The sequence below is a fragment of the Drosophila rhopaloa genome, unplaced genomic scaffold, assembly GCF_018152115.1.
Source record: "Drosophila rhopaloa isolate 14029-0021.01 unplaced genomic scaffold, ASM1815211v1 contig_167, whole genome shotgun sequence".
Lineage (NCBI taxonomy): Eukaryota > Metazoa > Arthropoda > Insecta > Diptera > Drosophilidae > Drosophila > Drosophila rhopaloa.
The window spans coordinates 4,693,466-4,712,692 of record NW_025335047.1 but is presented as its reverse complement, the minus strand read 5'-3'; the positions used below and the strand labels follow the sequence as shown (position 1 = coordinate 4,712,692).

General features: G+C 39.4%; 1 protein-coding gene across 2 annotated transcripts in view; it reads left to right on the top strand.

Moving 5' to 3' along the window:
• The window catches only part of LOC108052986 (mushroom body large-type Kenyon cell-specific protein 1), a 64,175-nt gene that overhangs the window by 6,264 nt on the left and 38,684 nt on the right, over positions 1-19,227 (top strand). For both annotated transcript variants that reach the window (XM_017135546.2, XM_017135545.2), the window contains exon 2: positions 6,737-6,882. In XM_017135546.2, the coding sequence (XP_016991035.2) occupies positions 6,789-6,882 (94 nt within the window). In that variant the 5' untranslated portion in view covers positions 6,737-6,788. The remainder of the gene's footprint in view (positions 1-6,736; positions 6,883-19,227) is intronic.

Genomic DNA, 19,227 nt, shown 5'->3' with positions numbered 1-19,227 from the left:
GGCGAAATTTGATAATTTTGAAGGTGACCTCAATTTGTAAGCGGCGCTGCACTCGCGAATCGGCCCCAAAGATATTTTCGCAATTGATAAGGCGGGAAAAGGCAGAAGAGGCGGCGATGCAGCGGCGAGAAAAACGACAGCCAATAAAGCAATAATCACACCGAAAAAAAAAGAAAGGAAGCCAGAGTCATAAACTCATAATAGCTATATTATAAATAGGGGCTGAATCAGCGGAAGCCACGCGATAGGATTATTAAGCACCGTCAGCAATAAGGATACTTACGAATAACCACTCTAAAAATAGCCCAATAAAACCAGACTACAGAAAAAAGTTCTTAAGAGGCATTGCGAATTTGTTTTTTTTTTAATATGGCGTTTAATTTTTGGTTTTAAAATTGGTAACGGGGTAGCGCTTATATTTAGTATATAGTTATATTGAAGCATTATTAAAAATTGCACAATAATCTAGAACACTTTAATATATACCAGGAATATAAATTTTTTTTATGAAAACCAAACTTATGTTATCAAACTTATGTAACATCAATCTACTTAATTATGCATCTAGATTAATAACCTATTAACAATATATCTCTAAAAAATAAGAAAAATAAAAAAATGTCTATGTTTTAGCAGCTATAAAAAGTCGAGCTAAATCGTAACACTAGAAACACCAATGAAAACAACTTAAATTCAAAATACCGGAAGCAACAATCGCAAGAAGCAAAACAAATTGTGAAGGAAGTAAAATCGGAAGATCACTTCCATTATTATTAAATGTAAAAACGATAACAAAAATTTGCAATATAAAAAGCGGCAGTAAGGCGACCAACTTTAATACATATTTAAACGCTAATGTGATGCATTTGGCCTGCTCACATATTTATGAAAAAAGTGCATTTGCATCGCCAGTTAGCCAGGTGGCGATAGTAAAGACGAAGGTGAGACTCTCAGGCAGCCAAAGAAGTCATCACATATATCTTCGGGCAGTTTTAATAAAACCCGAAACTGACATCATAAAACAAGCAGCACATATGACACTCGACGTGGCGCACAGGTCGTATACGTAACCAGCATCGAGGTTGGGTGGGTAGGTTCTATATGAGGGTGTTTAGTTGCACTGGTGTTGGTAAACAAGCAGCCACACCCATGCTACACACACACTTATACAAAGCAACAAGTCGTTGTACCCAAATATATAGTGCAAAAAAAAAGTTAAGAGTTGGTATGGGTAGAGATGGGGTGATGGTGAAAACTAAATAAAATGAAAACGAAGACAGTGTTCCAGAGAGGTTGGGGATGGGGGGTTTTGAGTTTTGGCGAGGAGGAGCCACCTGCACCCACACCCAACCATCCAATGGCAGCAGCCAAAAAACAAGCAAAGTCAGAGCAAAAAACAAAGTACAGGGAATGGGGTTTTGTGGGTGTTGCTGCTGCTGCTGGGTATTGGTAACTTCCATTGCTGCTGCTGCTGTTGTTGTTGCTGCTGCTATTGCTCCTGCCTCCTGTTGCGCATATTGCAACGAAAAAGTTTCGTAACGTTATTTTCACATTTCCTGCAGATTGTAACGGGCAACGAGGAGCAGCCAGATAGTGTCGCTGCTGCTGCTGCTTTTCTGCTGCCAAAATGCTCAACAAAACATGTCGAAAATGTGCCACATGCCAGCAGCAGCAGCAGGAGCAGGGACAAAGCTCCTGTTGCTCCTCTGCATGCAACAGTTATGTATATATATTGGACATACAGACACACAAACTGAAGTAGATAGGGACAATGGCAACGACATACACAATGCCGGCAGCCAAATAGTTTCATACAAATGCACAGACAACACATTTCGACATGGCACATTTAGCATCCTTGAGCGGCATTTAACTTCATTTCACCCACAGAGAGGCACTCTGTTGTTGTTGTTGCCGGCTGGCTCCTCTTGTTTCATTTCATTATTTGATTTAAAAACATCTCTTGGGGCGGCGTTCTCTATCCGTTTATGCAATCAATGTCAACGGCAAAACTTTGCCAAGCTTGTGCTCCGTTTTTGCGGGCAGGAAATTAAGTTTTTGGCACTTTCGGGGGTCTTGGAATTAAATGCTGTTTTGCTGCCGGAGAACTTCATTGAGGTCAAGTGCAATCTACTGCCCATATGGACAATAAATCAGCCAATGGCCAACGCTTAAGCCAAGAGCAAGTCCAATGGCAATACTTGGCACACACACCGCCTCTAAACTTGTCTTTCCTCGGTTGTTGTAGAGTTGTATTTATTTTTTTATTGTCGATTTTTTTTTCATTTTTTCTCTTGGCCGTTTTTGTAGGTGAGCTGGGCCATGAACGAGGGGCAGGCTCGACCTTACTAACCAGGCTCGCGAAGTGGAGTCGTGGGGCTCTGGGCCGCAGATCGCAGATCAACGTTAGAAATGGAAATGCGCTTGACTGCATACAATGGCTGAGGCTATGGCTATGGATATAGTTGCAAGCTGCACTCTGCACACTGCACACTGCAACCTACAACAAACCGGCGAATGTGTGTTACTGTAACTGAGCCAGCAGCCTGTTAGCCAGTTAGTTGGCCAGTTAACTAGCCAACCAACAGGCAACAACAACTTGACTTTGGTTTCGTTTTCGATCTTCCTGTCATTGTGCTGTGCCGTTGTGGCGCGTGCTCATCTTGCTTTAGTTAGCCGATGTTGCACACGCCCGCAGCAACTTGCAACCTGCAACAGGTGAGAGTTGTCATGGCGTTGCTGCTGGCCACTGCACAAACGACAAATAGTGCCTAATGATAATGATCTGTAATCAGCAGATGTCGGCTTCAGGGTCAACGGATATGTTGAAGGCAGATAAATAGCCAGTAGAACACTTTGGCAAATATTACTCATACGACATGAGATCACAAAATCATACGTATTTTATACCTTTTAAAGAACACTTTTTGAAAAAAAGATAAAATATAAAGACCGCGTATTTAACAAATATTACTCATTATTTATTTCCACAAGACAGAATAACAGAGCTATATTTTATTTATTTTGTAAATATTATTATCATACCATACCAGTTTAAGAAGACTTTATTTCTGTTTTTATATTAAAACAGGAAGCAATATAAAATAATTTTTTTTAAAATTCCAGAATGCACTCCCTCCGCTTTTTAAAATTCTAATATATTTTTAAAGCTTCCACTTAAGGCACACCAAGCTTCCTCATGTTTTTTGCACACTGCTTAACATATTATTCCCATTCAAATTAATCGGAATTAACATATTTGCACAATTTAAACCACTTTAATTAACACATTTTACTATGCGAAGGTCGATCGCAACATCTCAATAAAAAGATCATGCAATCAGCCACCATGGAAATCCATAATCAAATTTTCTAGAAAGTAAATCTCTAAACAAACAGCACATAATTAATAAAATTATGAGAACACTTTGGGGGCGATAAAAAAACGCGAATTGTAAGCGATTATTTCCGCCTTTTTCCGGGCGGTTACAAAAACGATAAATTAGTAATAAATTCATCGATTGGATATGAATATGAATGGCGAAAAGAGTGTAAAAAATTGCTATGCAAATTGAGTATTTAGAATAACAAAAAGCGAAGGCTGTCAGGCATGCAAAGCATCCCGAGCAATTGGGAACAATAGAGAACAAATAGTACTGCCAAAACGATTTCAAGGCCTTAACATTGGCTGAAATTCGGGCCAAGTCTTGGGGCCACAACACTTCAACTTTGAGCTAATGAGAATCGAGTGCAGCCGTCGTTCGAAACTGGTTAGCCGAAATGCACTTTGTGCCCAGATCACATCCAATCCAATCCCAGCCAAACAGAACCGAACCAAAACCAATCCAATTGATATTAACTCGTTTTGTTCTAGGCAACATTTTGTGATCTGTCGTGGCTCAGAACCTTTGGCCAGCCAATCAATTGCTGCCATTTTTTTGTGATTTCGCATTCTATATATTCCACAGCCATACATATTATATGGCTACGAGTTTCTAGCTTCTAGCTTCTAGCAGGGCGGCCTTGATATTTTGTTTTATTTATGAAATCAAATGCAGGCGAGCGAGATACGAATACCGACAGCCACCAGATACTGTGGCATTTATTATAAAAAGCTTTCGAGTGAATGTATTCCCCCCCCAGCTTTTGTATCTGTAACACGTATATGTAGTCTGTCTTGGGCCTGTCTCCGATTCTCAGCCCGATGCGAAAGGCAGGAAGCCGCAGAGCTCAAAATAAGCATTGACTTTGCATATTTGTGTGTGACAGCCCAGCTGTATCAACGGATATGCCAGGGAATGTTTGGCATTTCCTTCGAGGGAAACTTGATTTAGTTTTAATTAGAAAATTACTTAAAATAATACCAAAAAGAAGGCGTTGGGCTGGCCCTAAGAATCGCTCAATCTACCATCTCGTTTGCTCGCTCTTGTGCACAGAAAAAACCAGTCATAGTTGCCTTATTATACTGACCATATATTATATTATTGTTATAAATATTTATTTCATATCTGTATGTATTAAAAGTTTACATTACGCATTCTTTTTTATATAGATTGTTGAAAAGTCATTAAAAGAAAATCATACGTTATTGTTTAAAGAGACATGATTTGTAATGAAACGGTTAGAATAATCCCCCTCTGTTATTAGTTTGAAAAAATATGTTTATACGATGAAAAAAATATCCTATGTAAAGAATTGTTACTGATATAAATTATATAAATTTTAAATTATAACATTATTTTTTGATGAGTTGAAATGTCACAAAATTAGATGGAGAAGATCTGATGAACTATTTTTTAAATGAAACCCTTGTAAGAAATGCACTTTTTTAGTTTAAGAAAATATTTTTTGATAATTTGAAATGTCAGTGGATGTCAACTCGTAACTGCCTGATAAAAATAGAGATCCCTTAATGGTGTAATACCATTTTGATGATATTTTTTTGCTGTGCTGCTCCACCCTGGCAAATTGCTGGCAGCCTCTTCTGCCGGTTTTCGAAGCTTCTGTTCTGTTCATCAGCCTGAGCTGCTGGTGGCTGGTGGCTGGTGGCTGGTTCTTCTTGGTAGGCCGGCAACGTCCATCATAATCAACGTCCATCATCAGTTGGCTGCTGTTCGGCCGCGTGCTCCGTTGACACGCCCACAAAGCTACTGCTCGGCACGCCAACCTGCTGTTCGATGGTCGCTGTTCGTTGGGTTGTTGGGCTAACTTTGGCTCTGACTTTGGCATTGCCCGCCTTTGGCCATGGCAGCTGGAGTAATTTTTCATCAGCGTAAACATCTCGAAAACGCTCTTTGGGCTACCTGTTTTACTAGGCCTCGCAGATCGCAGCTGGTGCTTCTGGCCCGGTCATGTAAGCCGACATCAGCATATCTGCTATCTGATATTAGAATCTCAATTACTTTTTCCAGCTCTTCGGCTGCTATTGTAATTTCCTTCGAAGGGGCTGGAAAATGGGAGCCGGTTTTTTTTTGGTTTTCGGTAGGCAAATATCCGTTGAGGTAAACATGAAAATTTAGTGGCTGTCATAGAGCATAGCACAGGCCAAAGGAGAATAGGAAAAACCGAGAGTTGAGCGGTGGGGAGAACTCAAATTGCATCCTATCAGATTTAATCATTTATCAGCCAACAGGCAATTACAGGTTGGGATTTTCATTCATAGCCCACCGAAAAAAAACCCCTTCGTAGTGCTTGAAATTACCCGAAATAGGAATGCAGTCCATAAAAGTTCCGATGCATCTCATTATATCCAGGCGGGCAGATATTAAGTGGCACTCATTGAGTTAGCCAAACTCATAGCGAAATCCCAAACACGTTTCGCAATTTACGACTTTTTAATAATGAAACAAAACTAATTTAATGCAAAGCGACAACAACGACAACGGCATTTGAATAAATTAATGTAATAGACAGCTTAAACAGCAAAAAATATTGCTGTCTACTTATTCAATTGTGCAGTGAGTTTCAGAACATTAATGCGGCTTAAGTGCTTATTGATCAAATAGATTTCGCCTAAACTATTTTTTGTGTAACGACAATTATTATAAAATAAGGAAAACAAATATTGATGTTTTAAAATCTTAACATATATGAAATATTTGTTATGAAAATAAATAAATTGATAATCACTAAAATCAATCGTTTTTAAAATACTTATTTTGTCAGTTTAGGTACCTCTTTTGGACTTCTAGCCAAAGGGATTTTCCACAGAACTCAAATTTATTATGGAAAGGCAAATAAATGTCTTTACTTATCTGAAGCTCACTGTACTTGTAACTAGGAAATATCAAAAACTGGTAGCTGCCCGAATAGTAAAAGCCCCACCAATACTCTGAAAAAATAAACCACAAAATACAACAACATCGGCAACTAGAACTGCAAAAAAAAAATAGTGAAAACAACAACCACACACTGGTGGCTTAGCAAGAATGCAACAACAAAATCAAGAAAAATAAATAAATTTTCAGCATATGAAATAATAAGACGAAAACAACAAAAACAAATCTAAAGTGCAACAGGTTTTGTGTGTTTTCGCGATAACCTTGAAACAAAACTCGTTTAATCATTTCGTAGCGTTCGAAAATGCGGCAACAACAACAGAAAATGAAATTTTATATGGCGTATTATAGATTTAATAAATTAACACTCATTTCCATTGGGGAAATTTTTCGTTGTTTTTTTTTTTGTTTGTCATTTCCAGCTAATTGTGTTGGCGTTTCGCTTTTGTGCATTGCAGGTACAGTTGCGATTTAACTATATCGCCCAGATCTCCCAAAAACATAAAAACTATGGCCGACTGTTCATTTGCCAGATGTCTGCAAGAGCGTCGGCTCATCAAAAGGGAGCTGCTGAAATGGTCCAAGGATATGCTGCACATTGTGGGTGAGTTTTATTCAAATTTATCAATAAACCAAACTAAATATAAATAAATAATAAATAGGTGCTTAGAAAAACACCTATACCTTTTTATACCAAAATTGATGCAGATTTAAATGTCACATACCTTTTAATACTTTTGGTTTGAAAGTCCTTACTTCACCAAATTTAATCAGATTTTGAAGTGGCATACCTCTTACGACTCGTGGTTTGATTCTCTAAAAATCTGCATTCAAAATTTTCATTTTAACGTTGATCAAATTTTGGACCCATTTTCATGTCATTTATTTCCAAGTTTCCGATGACTTGTAATAAGGTGACCCACAATTGCACTTCCAGATTCTATAACTTTACCAAATTTAATCCGATTTCAAAGTGGCATACCTCTTACGACTCGTGATTTGATCCTCTAAAAATCTGCATTCAAAACTTTCATTTCAACGTTGATCAAATTTTGGACCCATTTTCATGTCATTTATTTCCAAGTTTTCGATGACATGTAATCAGGTGACCCACAATTTCACTTCCAGATTCTATAACTTTACCAAATTTAATCCGATTTCAAAGTGGCATACCTCTTACGACTCGTGGTTTGATCCTCTAAAAATCTGCATTCAAAATTTTCATTTCAACGTTGATCAAATTTTGGACCCATTTTCATGTCATTTATTTCCAAGTTTCCGATGACTTGTAATAAGGTGACCCACAATTGCACTTCCAGATTCTATAACTTTACCAAATTTAATCCGATTTCAAAGTGGCATACCTCTTACGACTCGTGGTTTGATCCTCTAAAAATCTGCATTCAAAATTTTCATTTTAACGTTGATCAAATTTTGGACCCATTTTCATGTCATTTATTTCCAAGTTTCCGATGACTTGTAATAAGGTGACCCACAATTGCACTTCCAGATTCTATAACTTTACCAAATTTAATCCGATTTCAAAGTGGCATACCTCTTACGACTCGTGGTTTGATCCTCTAAAAATCTGCATTCAAAATTTTTATTTTAACGTTGATCAAATTTTGGACCCATTTTCATGTCATTTATTTCCAAGTTTTCGATGACATGTAATAAGGTAACCCACAATTCCACTTCCAGATTCTATAACTTTACCAAATTTAATCCGATTTTGAAGTGGCATACCTCTTACGACTCGTGGTTTGATCCTCTAAAAATCTGCATTCAAAATTTTCATTTTAACGTTGATCAAATTTTTGACCCATTTTCATGTCACTTATTTCCAAGTTTTCGGTGACATGTAATAAGGTAACCCACAATTCCACTTCCAGATTCTATAACTTTACCAAATTTAATCCGATTTTGAAGTGGCATACCTCTTACGACTCGTGGTTTGATCCTCTAAAAATCTGCATTCAAAATTTTCATTTTAACGATGATCAAATTTTGGACCCATTTTCATGTCACTTTTTTCCAAGTTTTCGATGTCATGTAATAAGGTGACCCACAATTGCACTTCCAGATTCTGTGACTTTACTAAATTTAATCCGATATCAAAGTGGCATACCTTTTACGACTCGTGGTTTGATCCTCTAAAAATCTGCATTCAAAATTTTAATTTTAACGTTGATCAAATTTTTGACCCATTTTCATGTTAGTTATTCCGTGTTTCCGATGACTTTTAATGAGGTTACCCCCAATTGGACCTCCATAACTTTACCAAATTTAATTTAACGTTAGTTAGTTATTATTATGAATGGTAAACTTTTTTCATTTGGAGAATTTTATTATACATTTTAAGTTTCTTCTTTTAACCGTAGCACGTAAAAAAAAAAAGGATTCATTTTGCAAAATCGATTTTACTCATACCCTTTAGAAATTATCCTCCCCTTTATCCAATCCAATTAAAATCCGTTGAAAGCTGAAGGTGTCGAAAAAAAAAGCACCCAAAGCCAATAAGCAGAATAATTTTTGTGCTAGGTGGCTGGAGCATCGCACCCTCGGATATTGTATACTACATATCTATGTGAAGCTCTTTCAAACTGCTGATTTTTTTCGCTATTTTCCAAGCTGCCCTCCTTGGCCTCATCGTTCATATTAAGGTCGCAAATGGGATTTGGCCCGTGTAAATGGCAAATGAAGTGCTTGCAAGTTGTTCGCCTGAAATTGACTTTAGCCAGACCTAATCAACATCGACTGGGCGGCTTACGTCCGGGCCATATGTTTGGGCATGAAAAAAAAGCACAGGAGTCTGGGCAAACACTAGGGAAAATTAACATAAAGCCCTTTTTTCTTTGGCTTGACTCTGGTGTCACCCTTGGATATATATTTCTTCGGCTCCTGGCGGCTGCTTCAGCCGTATCCTTTTGCCTGAAAACACTCATTTCGGTTTTTGAGCACGTTTAGCACGTTGCCAGCGACCCAAAGCTAAGCCCAAACCCCACATTAAAATGTTAAATGCCTTTTGTTGTTGCAAAGGCGACTAGTGGGTGGCTATATAAATGCCGCTCTCCATGTACAAATATATATATATATGTGTTTTTTTTTCTCGCCAATACACACACACACAAACACATCCACGTCCTTGCCTTGCGTCCCTGTCTCGTGCACTCAATTACTTCCTCAATGCGCTCCATAATGCTTATCGTCCTTGTTTCTAGTTGACATTCCCGCACAAACACAGAGACAGCGGCACCGCTTCCAGTGGTTTTTCCCCCCTCCCACCCTTGGCTAGGAAAACCCTTAGCACATTTTTCCAGCGACAATTTTTGCTCGGCTCTCCGGCGACGACGACTTCGTTGTCCTCGCTGCACGAAGCTGCAGCAAAATGTGAAAGAAGCCAGGCAAAAAAAAAAAAAAAAAAAAAAAAAAGGATATATATGCACGGGTGTCTGGCTTTTGGGGGTCTGGGTTTCGGGTTAGTTCTAGCCAACATGGGTTAAGCACGGAGGGAGGGGTGGCCAAAACGAAGTGCTCTGCTGGAGATAACGAAGCGCACTTAAGCACACGCACACACACACCCGCCCACCCTCACACACCAACACACACACACACACATGCGCAGGAGGTGGGTGTCCCTACGAAATATATTGCACAATATAAAAATTGCAGACGATGAGTGCCGAATGCGTTTGCCGAAAAGGCAGCCAGAACTATAGAGGGGTGGGGTGAGGCAGGGAGGGTGGGGGGTATGAGACAGGGAAAACTACTACAAAAACAGCAGGAAAATCTACTGCAACAATTGGCAAACGAACGAAGCCGAACCGAAGGACGAGCCAACGAGGAGCGAGCGTTTTCCTCGCCTGTTTTTGTGGCCGATTTTCGTCGCCAACGAATTTTCCTGCATTTCTTTTTTTTAACTTTTTCTCTAGATTTTTTTTCATACACCCCCCTTCCCCAAAACTCAAACCCACTTTGGACCACCCAGAAAAACGATGCTGATCGAAGCTGAAGAGGAAGACAAAGACGTCGTTGGTTGGCCTGGGTTTGGGTGGGTGGTTCTCTGGGGGGGTGGGCCAGTGGGTGGCAAAGTGGGCTGGGGACTAGTGTTGATGGGAAATCTCGCCTGTTGCATTTCCCATTTTCCCCACCCAACTGTTGTTGGCAATGGCTCAATCAGTGAATCAGTGGTGGAGTTTCATTTGATTGTAATGGGAGCCCATCCACTTGTGGATTCAGGTGTGTGTTCGGAGTCGGTTGGGCAGCCATCTGTATGCCAAACCGAGCGCCGGCATAAAGGAGATTACACTAACCAAATTATATAAGCTGCATAAAGGTAATTTTCGATGGCGGTGGTTATGGGCAAATTTGTCTGGGGACTAGGGGTTCAAAATTACATTTTACTCTGTATCTCTATTAGAAGAAATGTTGGCTTATTTCCTCGAACCCTAATGTCCAGTTGAATTGACATTTTAGGACTGTTAGAATTGCAGGATTTTAATCTGGAATTGCCCTTTAAGTATATCTTTAAATTGTCAAAGGGAAATAAAATAAATAACTGATTCAAAATACAAAAAGAAAGTTTGATCAAAAAATTTAATTTAAGAGCCAATGCAAATATATATATTATCTAAATTAAATAAATAAATTTAAATACAAATGTTCAATCAAAACTTCAATTTAAAACTTAGGTAAGTGACCTTTAATTAAGTCCATTTTACAAAAGGATATTTAAAGCTTATAATTATGAGCCAAAGTTAGGGCCAAGAAACTCCAAGTCAAAATAGGAAGCCACTGGTCTTAAATCACAGCTTCTGTATAAGATTTCCGTGAGATAATACAATCTACCCGAATAAAGCAATAAAAAGCTCAGGTAAATATTTTGTTAAGCTTATATTTCCATGCGAAAAAGTTATACAGCAGAGAACAAACCCCAACAAGGATTTAACTTGTTGCATAGTCAGTCGAGTCCAGCTCCTTCCACTATTCTCACCCGAATCCTTTCTATTTAGTTTGTTTGCCTGGAAAACTACCCCACCTCCGCCCGATGGGGTGTAAACATATTAAAAAGCCAAACTTTTCCTTTGCCTTTATTTACAAAAAAAAATTTAATAAATAGAGGAGAATAGAGAGAAAAAAATCTCGAATATATAGAAGAGAAAGAGATGCATTATAATGTTGGTTGGGGGGGAGGGAATGTGGGGGGGTGGCCGAAAGCAACAAGCTGCACATATATATATTTTTTATTTGCAGCGAGGAAGCGAGAGCGCAGAAAGTTTCCGGGTGTGTGTGTGTATGTGTGTGTTGGTGTATTAAGAAGCAGCAGGTGTTGGGCAATATTGTGGGCCATTCCCACACCCTAATTCCGTGTGTCTATGTAGTGGTTTTCCCAACCCACCCAACCATTTCTGCCACCCACATTGCCAAACGCATCTTTCGATTACGCCAACAACAAGCAACAATAAAGAAGAAGGAGAATAGCGTTGCAGGCGCCGCTGTCGGCGTTGGCTTTTCCCACCCACTCACCCATCCCCCACTTGGGATTTTCCACCCACCGTCTTTGGCTGTAAGAAGGCATTTTTATGCCAGAAGGATGCAACAAGCGACGAGGACAACGTCGCGTCTACCAGAGTGTGTGTGTGTGTGTGTTTGAGTGGGTGGGTGGTTGGGTGGGGCAACCCAATCCTGGGCAGCATTTCATGGACTACGCAATAAGCACTCCACCTACTTTCCAATGTCGGGCGAACTATTTCCACCTCCTTTCTGCCCCCATAAGCCACCCCCTTCTTTTTTCTACGCTCTGCCTTTGCCTTGTTGAATTTTTTCCGGCGGTTTTTAGGTTACATTTTTACGAGTTTTCTCCACTTCCACTTCCACATCCACTTGTTGTTGTATTCGCGAGGATGACGCTGCAAGCGCCGAAGGAGTCGCCGGGCGCCGCCATCGTCCTTCGTCCTTGGTCCTTCGTGTGAGGCAGCCAAATTCGTGATGGTGGGTGTGTTTGTGTGTGTGAGGAAGCGCCACAAGTGGGTGAAACACGGTGCAAGCGAGAGGGCAATACGGCTAGAATGAGACGCAAAGAAAGAGCAGGGGGTGGGGGAGGTAGATAGCTCGTCTATAGTTTGGTGCATTCAGTACCCCACACCCCCTCTTCATTTTAGCCACCCACCATCGGTTTTCTGGGTGCACAGAAATTGGAAAATAGATTTTTTGGTTGGTTGCCTTTGGCCGGTTTCCTTCTTTCCTTCGCCAGTTTTTTCATTCTTTTGGAAGTTTTTTTTTGTGAAGGAGGATAGATGCACAGAGAAGAAATACTAACTTTCTGAATAATTAAAAATTAATTTTCTTATTTTGAATTAAATTTATTTGAAAATTTCACCATTATATTTTGAGCCCACCAAAATCTTTAAATTTCCAAAATTGATTTAATTTGAATCTGCTGCTTGTCTTCTGATGTTTCATTTATTTACTTAATGATACAACAATGGGAAAGGCTAGCCTTAATAATAATTTATATTGAGATCATAGCGATTTCATACAAAAATCCACTAAGTAAAAAGAAGTGGGTCAAAATTAATTAATGAATCAATTTTAAATCCTTTAATCCTTTATTTCATAACAGAGATAATACACATTTTTAAAGAATTTTAATAATAACAAAAAATAAAAGAGAATAACATAAACTTATGTATTTTTTTTTTATATATATATAATTAAATATATTTAAGTAGCATAATCGAGCAGATATATACTTGATTTTCTCCCTGTGTGGCTGGGTGTGGATGCTGGTCAACCGGCCGGTTCTCGCCAGGAAGTCAGGAAGCTTGAGGTGGACTTTGGGTCTTTCGGTCTGGGGGGGTTTGATTGAGAATTTGCCTGGGTTCAAGGTATGGTCAGGACAATACCCCCTCCCCCTCCCCCAGGACACCCAATCCGCTCGAACGTTTTGCGGACAAGACGCAGGCCAGAATTTTTTCGCGTTGCATTTCTCCTAGTTGCCTTTTTTTCGCCTGAGAGGAAAAAATGAAGCGGAAGCACGAAAAAGCACAAAGTTAATGCGAAATGGGAGGACTTTCAAGGGGGTTTTTAGGGAGCTAGGAGGAGCTAGAGCGCGCCAATATGGCGCTAAGGACATTGGGCAAAATGCACTGCAGAAAAAAATTTTACATTATATGTAGGCAAGTGTGTGTGTGTGTGTGTGTTGGTGGGTGGTTGGGGAAGAGTAGCGAAGGCAAAACAGCAAAACACACAAAAACAAAATGGCACAAAAAAGAGAGGAGAACAAAAAAAAATGTAGTCAACGCTGGCTGGTGGGTTAAAGGGGGGGATAGTGGGGGCTGGGTGGATGGTTAGGGGGTTCGGTGTTTTTTAGGGGGCGGCAAAGTGGGAAATTGGGTGAGCTTTGAGTCTGAGTTTCGGCGTCGACTGCGCTGCCGCCTCGTTATTTTGCTGCTGCATTTGATTTTCGTGCTGAAAAAGTTTCGTGTGCTCGAAAAAAGTTTCGTCGCTTCGTTGACGTCGTCGCCATTGAGCCACCCACCCACCTAGCGCACCACCCACCACCCACCCACCACCCACTGCACCTCCTCCTTTTACGTACTATCTGTGTGTGTGAGTGTGGGTGGATGGCTGTGTAGTGTAGTTTGAATGGCATTTGGGGGGCTGGGTCGTTGGTGGCACAACTTGGGTTTGGGTCCTTGCAGCAACATTTGGCTGCACTCGGTTGGCTGGTCTGGCTCCGTCTCGTAGTTTGGTGGGTGTATCGGGCATTTTTGTCGAATTTGTTGCTGCGAAAAGGAAAACTGGGAAAGCTGGCAGCGCAGCCAGCGCCAGCAGCGACTGCACAACTATTTTCCCGTGCATTTGGCGTCGGCATTCGGTTGGCATTGTGCAACAAGTGAGTTTGGCAGCAGCCACCAGCAGGACGACAACGACGAATTCGGCAAGCTTAGGCCCCCGAAAAATCCACTTAGTGAGGTGCAATTCGACATACCCAAAAAGCAGTCGAGAAAAGTTTACTTCTCTCGATTTGGACGAAGATTGAAGCAACAATTGGCGCCAACTGTTGCTGGCGCCTTTTCGCGATTTTCTTGATACTCTCGATTTACCACCATCATCGACCCTTCTCCGCCCCAAAAAGTGTTGTGTGCTTTTGTGGGCCGAGTGTGTGTGTCCCTGTGTGTTTGTGGAAATTTAATTAAAGACCTCTGTCGTCGAGTGCAACGAGATAATTTATGTGTAGGCATTTAATTAAAGCGATCACACAACCATTTTGCATACACCAAGTCTGTGGGACAGAGACGCCACGAGGCCGTTAGACAGAGACAGAGCGGCTGATAAGTGTGGCATATGTGTGTTAACGCTTAATTGAATTGACTGAATGAAGCAGCCAAGTTTTTCCCTTTTTTTTTGGTGCTAATTGCATGTTCAAGATGTCGCCTTGCAAGCAGGTGAGTGGAGGGAATTATTTACTCGCAATACAAAAAAATTATCTAATAACTTTCAGACATTTTAATGGGAATTTAATCAATTTAAGACAACAGAGGTGAAGTGATAAATAAACTAAGTGATGGTGATACTTTACATAAGCATTAAACTTTAATTCTAACTGGGTCAAATCGGTAAAATTGATAAACATCTTAAAGCTGAATCTGAAACAAAAATTCATGTCTAAAAGTGAAGTTATATATTTTTAAATATTGAAATGTATTTTAATAAAGGCTATAATAATAAAAATAGTTTGGATTTTTAACCAATAGATGCAAACCATGCAAACAATTTCTTCAGTAAATATTATTTAGATTATAGAAAAACATGGTTAATTTTGATAAATTATAATTCTTAAAATGCATTCAGATTTAGAATTTGGAGTAGATAGAAGATATGGCTAAGAAAAAATTCCTGTATATATATTATAACAAAGCTCAAAAGTCTTCATTGCGTAAAAAGGACGTTTTCCTATTTAAAAGGTATTAATTCTCTCAAAACTTTCGTACGCAACTTACAAACCATAAAAGCCATTTAGGTGGCAATTTACACAACAAACGACATTGAAAGGGGCAACGAAAAATCCAAGCACCCAAAAAGAAGAGGGAAAACCTCTGAGAGGAAAACTTACACAACTCGGCTCGTTGACAGATTGTGGAGAAACTTGGCAGAACACTTTTAAAATATGCACAATACCCCCCAAAAACTTCGTGGCGAGGTGTGTCAGGAATTCGTATACTTGTATGGGATGTTTTCTGGAGGAGAAACCCCAAACTTTGCCAAGAGAAAAACGTCCGAAACACAGACAAGAACACATGTTCAAGCCAAAAGTCAAAGGAGCAACCGAACAAAACCAAAACAAGCTGCTACGACACTGATGACGACGTGGCAGACGTTTGTGTGTTGACTTTGTAACATCGTTATACAACAACAAACTAGCGCACTTGTTGCATAAGTCGCAGTACACACTCACAGGCACAACAAGTGGCATGAGCAGGAGCAACAGCATCGCCAACATCGCCGGCAAAACACAACGCACAAAAGTATGCAAAGAAAGCACTTCACACGTTCTAACAACTCAGTCGCCGGGGGGTTTTTTTTCGGTTTATATACACTTTTTTAGAGGGGGCGTGGAAGGGAGTTTCCCGGCTGCTGCGCCAGTCGCGGCACTTTCGGCGATTTTCGTCGAATACCCATGTGTGTGAGGGGAGTTTTCCCGTCGTCCAACCCCCTCGATTTCCACTAAACACGCGAAGCAACAGTTGTCATCTGCCGACAACTTGTTGTTCGCAAAAAAGAAGGAGGGAGAGTACCTTCTTTTTTCCCCCAATTTAGCAGGTAACTCAGGGGATATACAAAATCTAAGTCCCTTCAAATCTCAAACAACCAATTTAAGGTGCCGCTGAGATTTCCGCCTTGGGCTTTCTATCATCCCAAAAAAAAAGCCTACATGAAAAGCATTTTACTTTCCTTACACCAAAATCTCATCCTTTGTTTTTAATGCCCAAAAAAAACATATTACGTTTAGAATTTTTTTCTCTATCTACCCCTTGGCAGTTAAAAAAATAAAACTTGTAGATTTTTCCTTGTGGCACTTGTGGCGCTTTCAGCTCCTTGGCAATTGCTTTTGTCCGGACACTACAAACTGTACTTCCGTTTTATCTGCTGCGTCTTTGTCTGCAGCAGACAAGGGATGACTAGCAGGGGGTAAGTGGGGGGTGGGGGGTACTACTGGGCAGAGACGACATCTAATCGATAAATATTCAGCACACTGCTTGTAAAAATACATTGAAAATGCATTAGACTTTGGCTCAATGGCATGAATTTTAATACGTTTCGCGAATTATTTCCCCATACTTTCCCACTTTACTTGATTATTTGTTAGTTTAATTAATCTGAACTCTGTGTTCTGGCAGCTCTAATGTGCAAATCGTGTGCCATAAATTTTCAGCTTAAATACGAAATCAATTGACAAGCCTAGCCAAGTGCACAATTTCTAACTCCGCTCTCCCAAGGTTGACAATACGAAAATCGACGCGATATAATAGTAGAAAAATCCAGTTAACTTTTTGCAAAACGCAATCGAAACGCTGCAAGTCAAATGCCATTTGCCGGCCACTAATCAAACGTAACGAAATTGCCAGCATAAACACGCTTAAAGAATGAATGAGACTAGAGAGTCGAGACAAGTTCGCCTTGAGGTCTTACCAAAATGGCGTTGGAACGGTAAAAGGCGACCGGCGGCGACAAGGGGTTAAGCGGGTAGCTGTGGGTTAAGATGCTGACGTCTATATGGCGACAACGGCAACAACTTGTTGTGCGACATTTTATGCGGAAGCAAAAAGTGCCAAGAATACAAAAATTCAAGTTGAGAGTGCAATTGCCAACTGGCACCACGATGCGTATACGTGATATGTCGCAGTCGTTACGGGATCTAGAGCCGATTTTGGCGGCGTAAAAAATACATTCTAAAGCGATTTAGTCGTCTCAAAATATGATCTAAGATAATTACAGATCGTCTCACTTTTATTTAATTTTGTTAATTCAAAAATGTATTTAAAATCTAATAGGGTTGAAAATAAAAACCCTGCTATATATAGTTAATTAAATAATGCGTGATAAAGTATTTAAAAGACCTCTTATTGGACTTTGAATGAATCACTATTTATGTTCTTAAAATAAAAAAAAGCATAAGGCAAATGATGATGTGGAAATTTTAAGATGACAATGTTCGATATCGAATATTTCAGTTCTTTAATGTTTTTCCAATGTATATGAATCTTAATAAATTTTACTGGGAAGCAAACCTTAATCTCGTCGTCATTTACTTTATCTCTTAACTTTCGTCAGAATTTTCGATTTTGATCGAATCAATCGCGCATGCCACACAAAACCCAGCAACAAAGAACACTCCCAGGGTGAATCACTTGCTCCAATTGCACTCACTTGCGGCAATGCAATTCGAGCTGATAACCGATTATCGTTGCAACAAATTGCAATAGCAAAATCTAAGAAATTTGCAATACACTCCTGCAAACCGTTACGTTTATACATATTGAATTTACGTACAAACCGAGATTGCCCTCCCATAAATACGCGAAAACAAAAACGAGTGTAATTGATTAAAGCACATTATCAACAAACTGGCAATATTGCAAAAATGTATAATATACGCTTGATATTTTATATATAGAAGCTGATTTGATTGAAGATGTTGTAAAGGCAAAATAAATTCGCATGTCCCAATAACTTTGGTGTGGCAACAAAAAATGAGTTGGGTCTGCTATTGCTGAAATGTAAACAAAAGCTCAGCGATAAGCGAGTGCTGATCAAAAAGTGTTCATCTACTATCTAGTAAAGCGTAAATATATATATATAAATGGGTAGTAAAAGAAATTTAAAGCTAAAAATAGTTTTATATGAAGAAATCGTTTTAAAACCTTATTGACTTTAATATAATAATAAAGAATAATTATAATATATAAAATAAAAAAGGTATTTTATTTTAATTATTTTTCTGCCGCTTTTTTATTTTCTTATTTAATTCACTTCAAAAAGACACACAAGGATATTTTTGTTAAGGAGGAATTTGCAACTTCTTTTCACTAAAGCTCAGTAAAAAAACTTCTGATCGTTATAAACTATTCAGTTTATTAATTTTTTAAAGTTCACTAACCCTTAAAAACCCAGATTTCTCAAACAAGAAAGGGTAATCCCAAAGATAGTATCTAAATGTTATGTATTTTTTATGTACATATATTTTTTAAGTTTTTATAACAGATAAATCAGCGATCGAATGATGCGTTGGGGAAGGCAACAAAAACAAGGGAAGTCAATGCGCTTTGGGTTGCAGCATTCGCCACATGACTTTGCAACTGTTGCGCTCTCATTGTTGTCACTGAATTTACTGTTGTTGTACTGCCTGTGTTGTTGTTGTACTGCCTTCTTATTGTGTTAGTTGCGTGCGTTAATGTATTAGTGAGCAAGGGCTCTTATGGCATGCGCTTATACCATATTTGTGTGTGTGGATATGTGCCTTCTCGCTCGCTCTCTCGCTCTGTTTATGAGATAATACCTTGAACGTGCGTCAGGTCGTTGGCGTTTTACAACTGAACTACAATTGCCATATTAATTGTTGTTTTTGTTGCTGTAGCTGTACCACTAGACTTTACCTTAAAGTGAAATGAAAAGTGTACGGAGATTTACACGCTGTCAAAAAAATAGAAGAAGTGAAGTGCGCAGTTGGGGAATCGAGGTTTATCTTTATCTGCTGTTTGAAATTAGTCATCTCACCACTGAGTCGCTACGGAATGGCACGTTCCACCATTTTGGACAATCTAACTGCGCACTTAGAAAGAGACACCCAAAAAACCGAGCAAAAAAGAGAGTGACTTTTCACTTAAAACTAATTTTTAGTCGCGAACAAAGCCGAAGCAAAGTTCAAATTTGCCAGAAGAACAAT